The sequence below is a fragment of the Colobus angolensis genome, unplaced genomic scaffold (genome assembly GCF_000951035.1).
Source record: "Colobus angolensis palliatus isolate OR3802 unplaced genomic scaffold, Cang.pa_1.0 Scaffold97, whole genome shotgun sequence".
Classification (NCBI taxonomy): domain Eukaryota; kingdom Metazoa; phylum Chordata; class Mammalia; order Primates; family Cercopithecidae; genus Colobus; species Colobus angolensis.
The window spans coordinates 6,759,687-6,765,141 of record NW_012123709.1 but is presented as its reverse complement, the minus strand read 5'-3'; the positions used below and the strand labels follow the sequence as shown (position 1 = coordinate 6,765,141).

Below are 5,455 nucleotides of genomic sequence, written 5' to 3'. Positions count from 1 at the left end.
AAAAATACAAAAAATTAGCCAGGCGTGGTGGTGGGCACCTATAGTCCCAGCTACTCGGGAGGCTGAGGCAGGAGAATGGCGTGAACCCGGGAGATGGAGCTTGCAGTGAGCTGAGATCACGCCACTGCACTCCAGCCTGGGTGACAGGGCGAGACTCTGTCTCAAACAATAACAATAAAAATAAAAATAAAATGGGGAATTCAGATGGCTAACTCTGGTCTTCTTTTCTCCTACTCCATTTCTTCTTTTTCTTTGTCTCGACAGCATCTCCGTTGCCGGGACCGGATATGAGCATGAAACCTAGTGCTGCCCGGTCTCCATCGCCTGCACTTCCCTTTCTCCCGCCAGCTTCTGGCCCACCAGACCACCCACCCGGGGAGCCACCTCCACAGCCCATCATGCCTTCAGTATTCTCTCCAGACAACCCTCTGACGCTCTCCGCTTTCCCCAGCTCACTGTTGGCGACAGGGGACGGGGGCCCTTGCCTCAGTGGGGCTGGGGCTGGGGCTGGCAAGGTCATTGTCAAAGTCAAGACAGAAGGGGGATCAGCTGAGCCCTCTCAAACTCAGGACTTTATCCTTACTCAGACTGCCCTCAATTCAATTGCCCCGGGCACTCCCTGTGGGAGTCTTGAGGGTCCTGCACCTCCATTTGTGACAGCATCTAATATGAAGACCATTCTGCCCTCTAAGGCTGTTGGTGTCAGCCTGGAGGACCCTCCAGGCCTTCCACCTCAGGCTCCACCACCAGTTGCTCAACTGGTCCCCATTGTGCCCCTGGAAAAAGCTTGGCCAGGGCTACATGGGACAACCGGGGAAGGCGGTCCTGTGGCCACTCTATCCAAGCCTTCACTAGGTGACCGCTGCAAAATTTCCAAGGACGTTTATGAGAACTTCCGTCGATGGCAGCGTTACAAAGCCTTGGCCCGGAGGCACCTGTCCCAAAGTCCTGACACAGAAGCTCTGTCCTGTTTTCTTATGTAAGTGGGGAGACCTGAGATTAATTATTCTAGGGCTTTTAAATAAGGAGAACTTTGGGGTGAATGTAGTAGTTTAGGCTATTTAGGAATATTTGAGGGAAGGTCATGAGGGCAATGGAGATGCTCTGAGAATGAAAAACATGTTATTAATAATAACAGCCCCGGCCGGGCACAGTGGCTCAAGCCTGTAATCCCAGCACTTTGGGAGGCTGAGACGGGCGGACACGAGGTCAGGAGATCGAGACCATCCTGGCTAACACGGTGAAACCCCGTCTGTACTAAAAAAAAAAAAAAATACAAAAAACTAGCCGGGCGACGTGGCGGGCACCTGCGGTCCCAGCTCCTCGGGAGGCTGAGGCAGGAGAATGGCATAAGCCCGGGAGGCGGAGCTTGCAGTGAGCTGAGATCCGGCCACTGCACTCCAGCCTGGGCGACAGAGCCAGACTCTGTCTCAAAAAAAAAAATAATAATAATAATAGTAACAGCCCCTTAACCCACGTCCTAGTTTATAACAACCTTTCAGGTGGCTTATCTTAAGTGATCCTCATGACACTGTGAGTTGAGGCAAGCCTTTCTCTGGTAATCTTCATTTACAGATGAGAAGACTGAAGCTCAGAGAGGGTCCCTGCCATAAACCAAGGACCAGTGATTGGAACTTAGGCTCTCACTCTAAGTGCCAGGGTCCACCCCGCCCCCCCGTTCTATTTTACTACCTTTTGACATTGAGTCAGAACTATCCAAACTAGCCAGGATGAGTGCTGGACCCTGAATCAGGGCCCTGGGTGGCAGGCGGAGCAGTGTGGGGCCAGGCAAAGGACTGTGTGCGCACTGCTCCCTCCACCCATTTTATTCAGGAGAATTCGCGCTGAAATAGGGTGGTGGGTAGAGCTTGCTTAGTGGTCAAGGGCATCGGCTCTCCCACTCGCTAGATTTGTGATCCTGGGCGGGACATTTAACATCTTTGCCCTCAGTTTTCTCATTTGAAAAGGGGGATAACTATACCTACTTCACACTGTTGCTGAGAAGATGAAATGGGTTAATATATGTGAAGTCCTTGGCACAGAGAGTGTTTCATTAGATGTCAGCTATTTTATTATTATCATAAAAAGGCAATCTAGAAGAGGAAAAGAACTCGCAAAAGGTCAGAACGTCCTTGCTTAAGAGCCAGTGTATGTTTAGCCAAGGCGCCCCGGGTCCTAGGCTGTTGAGTTTACAAAACAGTCATTGCTCAGCTGGGGAATAGTCTTTCCTTCCCACCCAGACCCACTGTCCCTCTCACCTGCCCTATGCCCTCAGCGTTTTGTGTAAGCCACTGTATAACACATACCACCTTTTATTGCTTTAAACAAATTTACATGGTGCTCTTCCAGTGGCTGAACTCCTAAGGGAATCTCCCCCTTGGAATCTACCCCGAACTTGGAGCAAATGAATCAAGATGTTCCCCCAAAGTCCTAGATGTACAGCATCTTCCTGACTCCCTGCTTTCTCAAGACAGATCTGAGTTCGCTCTTGGAGCCCAGCAGGCTACATTTCAAAATCTTGAACCAGGATGGGCTCTCAAGGTTTTCATGGGATCCTTTTGCTTCGGGTCCTGGCCTGCTTGGGCTTCACACTCAGCGGCTCTGGGCAGGGTCTTCCACAAAGGGCAGTGGAGACCACTGCAGCCTGGGAAGCTCCTAAAATGCTCAGTGTGGGATCCTGGGCAGCTGCAGTTTGGTGATCATGAGCTTCCCCAGGTGATTCTGATGCTTAATAATATCTGAGGACTCCAAGGGAAGTCAGAGAGGCAAAAATGCAGCCCTTACTTTAGGCTGGGCTCTTGATTTCTTCTGGATTAGAAAGGGCTCAAGAGCCTTCTAGAAGCGGGGGTCTAGTATTGGCATTTGACTGTCTGTGGGGGGTATCTGGAAACAAAGACTAAAAAAGCAATAAATAAAAACACCACATGACCTTTAATTAGAGATTCCTTTGGGTTAGCAAATGCCTTTTAAAAAAGAAAAAGCAAGAGCCTCTGGACAAGGTTAAACCTACTTTATAGCGAGTCCCGTTCATTTAATAACATGAGTCCTCCCTTTTTTTTTTTGAGACAGAGTATCACTCTGTCACCAGGCTAGAGTGCAGTGGCGCGATCTTGGCTCACTGCAACCTCTGCCTCCTAGGTTCAAGCAATTCTCCTGCCTCATCCTCCCGAGTAGCTAATTTTTGTATTTTTAGTAGAGATGGGGTTTCACCATGTGGGCCAAGATGATCTCGATCTCTTGACCTCGTGATCCACCCGCCTCGGCCTCCCAAAGTGCTGGGATTACAGGTATGAGCCACTGCGCCCAGCACGAGTCCTCCCTTTCTAATAATTAATTGAGGATGGCACTGTGAGTATTAGGGGTGGTAGCTGCGGTTGATTTTCAAAGGTGGGGAGAAAAATTATCTGTTTGATTTTATATTAGTTGTAAATTTCAAGAGAAAGAGGGGCGAGTATGGTGAATGAATGGATGGGAGGTTGAGCGTCCGTAATCAGAAGTGGGACATGACAGGGCCTGAGGGGCACGACAGATTTGATGAGGGGCAGGGGATGTGTTATTGAGGCAGGTGTAAGGGCAGGTGGATGGGAGCACACTGTTAGAATGTGACTGACTCAATGGTGATTTTAGCCCAGTGCTTCGTTCCCTGGCCCGGCAGAAGCCCACTGTGACCCTGGAGGAGGGACTGCCATTGGCTGTGCAGGAGTGGGAGCACACCAGCAACTTTGACAGGATGATCTTTTATGAGATGGCGGAAAGGTGAGTTCGATGAACTTTCATTCTCCTGAGGGAGGCTGTGTGGCTGAGAGCAGTAGGGGCAGCTGAGAGGCTTGGGTGGGGGCAACTATCCAAAGCCACGTTAAGGCGGGGCATGGTGGCTTGCGCCTGTAATCCCACCACTTTGGGAGGCTGAGGCGGGTGGATCACCTGAGGTCAGGAGTTCAAGAACAGGCTGGCCAACGTGGTGAAACCCCATCTCTACTGGAAAAAAAACATACAAAAATTAGCTGGGCGTGGTGGCACGTGCCTGTAGTCCCAGCTACTCGGGAGGCTGAGGCAGGAGAATCGCTTGAACCTGGGAGGTGGAGGTTGCTGTGAGCCAAGATTACGCCACTGCAGTCCAGCCTGGGCGATAGAGCCAGACTCCATCTTAAAAAAAAAAAAGATGTTAGGCTGGGTGTGTGCTTGTAGTCCCAACTACTTGAGAGGCTAAGGTGGGAGGATGGTTTGGGTCCAGTAGTTCAAGACCAGCCTGGACAACATAGCAAGACCCCATCTCAAAAAAAAAAAAAAGAGAGAAAGAAAAGAAAAGAAAAGAAAAAAAGGATGGGGAGGAGGGGTGTAGACTAGGATGGTGGTTTTCTGGATCCTTGCTTCTTCCTCCACCACCTTGACTCTTGGGTTTTTCTATCCTATTTCCTCTTGAAAGCTCCCCCGTCACCAGATCCTGAATCTGCATAGGAGCCTTGATGTTGTAGATCTTAGGATGGGATTGGATCCCAATAGGTAAAGCAATTTCATGCCGAAGGGACCTAGTCATGAGGAGGTCTGCTCTACCAGGCAGCTTCTTGTCTCTTCCCACTGACTTGGTAGCAAGTGGCTATTGATACAGAACTTCAGGACCGCTCCTCCATTGGAAACAGTGGCACAGAAAATCCCTTTCCCCCTTTATCCCAGGGAGGGGCTGGTTCTGGAAGAGCCAGGGAAAGCCAGTGTCCGGGATGCCCAAAGTTGTTTCCTGGCTCTTATTCTATTTCTCTGTAATATCTTTGATTCAAAAAAAAAAGAAAGAAAGAAAAAGAAAAAAAAGGCCAGGCATGGTAGCTCATGCCTGTAATCCCAGCACTTTGGGAGGCCGAGGTGGGTGGATGATCTGAGGTCCGCAGTTCGAGACCAGCCTGATTAACATGGAGAAATCCTGTCTCTACTAAAAATACAAAATTAGCCAGGTGTGGTGACGCACGCCTGTAATCCCAGCTACTCAGGAGACTGAGGCAGGAGACTTGCTTGAACCCAGGAGGCGGAGGTTGTGATGAGCAGAGATTGTGCATTGCACTCCAGCCTCGGCAAGAAGAGCGAAACCCAGTAAAGAAAGAAAGAGAGAGAGAGAGAGAGAGAAGGAAGGAAGGATGGAAGGAAGGAAAGAAGGAGAGAAAGAAAGAAAAAACTCAGAAAAATGAACGAATTTTTCCAAGCTTAGCTTCTACTTACTCCCTCCCAAAACCTTTTGGACCCGTGCTTCCTAGACTTACCTTTCCAAGAACCCCCATCCCAGTCTCAGGACTCTGTGATCTCAGCATTGTCTCCTGGTAGGAACTGCCTTGAATTCTTTATGGTTGTAGGCAGGGGCAAATGAGGTCTTGAGGAGGATCCCACTGTGAGATCCCACCAGGCTGTTGCATAGGCCTGATTAAATTAAACAAGCCTATATTAAGCACTGCTGTGTACAATCCATGAA

At 49.6% G+C, this 5,455-nt stretch overlaps 1 protein-coding gene across 3 annotated transcripts in view; it reads left to right on the top strand.

Moving 5' to 3' along the window:
• Positions 1–5,455, top strand: part of NUTM1 (NUT midline carcinoma, family member 1) — a 17,494-nt gene that overhangs the window by 6,678 nt on the left and 5,361 nt on the right. For all 3 annotated transcript variants that reach the window (XM_011932679.1, XM_011932678.1, XM_011932680.1), the window contains 2 exons: positions 265–979; positions 3,628–3,756. In XM_011932679.1, coding sequence (XP_011788069.1) covers positions 265–979; positions 3,628–3,756 — 844 coding nt within the window. The remainder of the gene's footprint in view (positions 1–264; positions 980–3,627; positions 3,757–5,455) is intronic.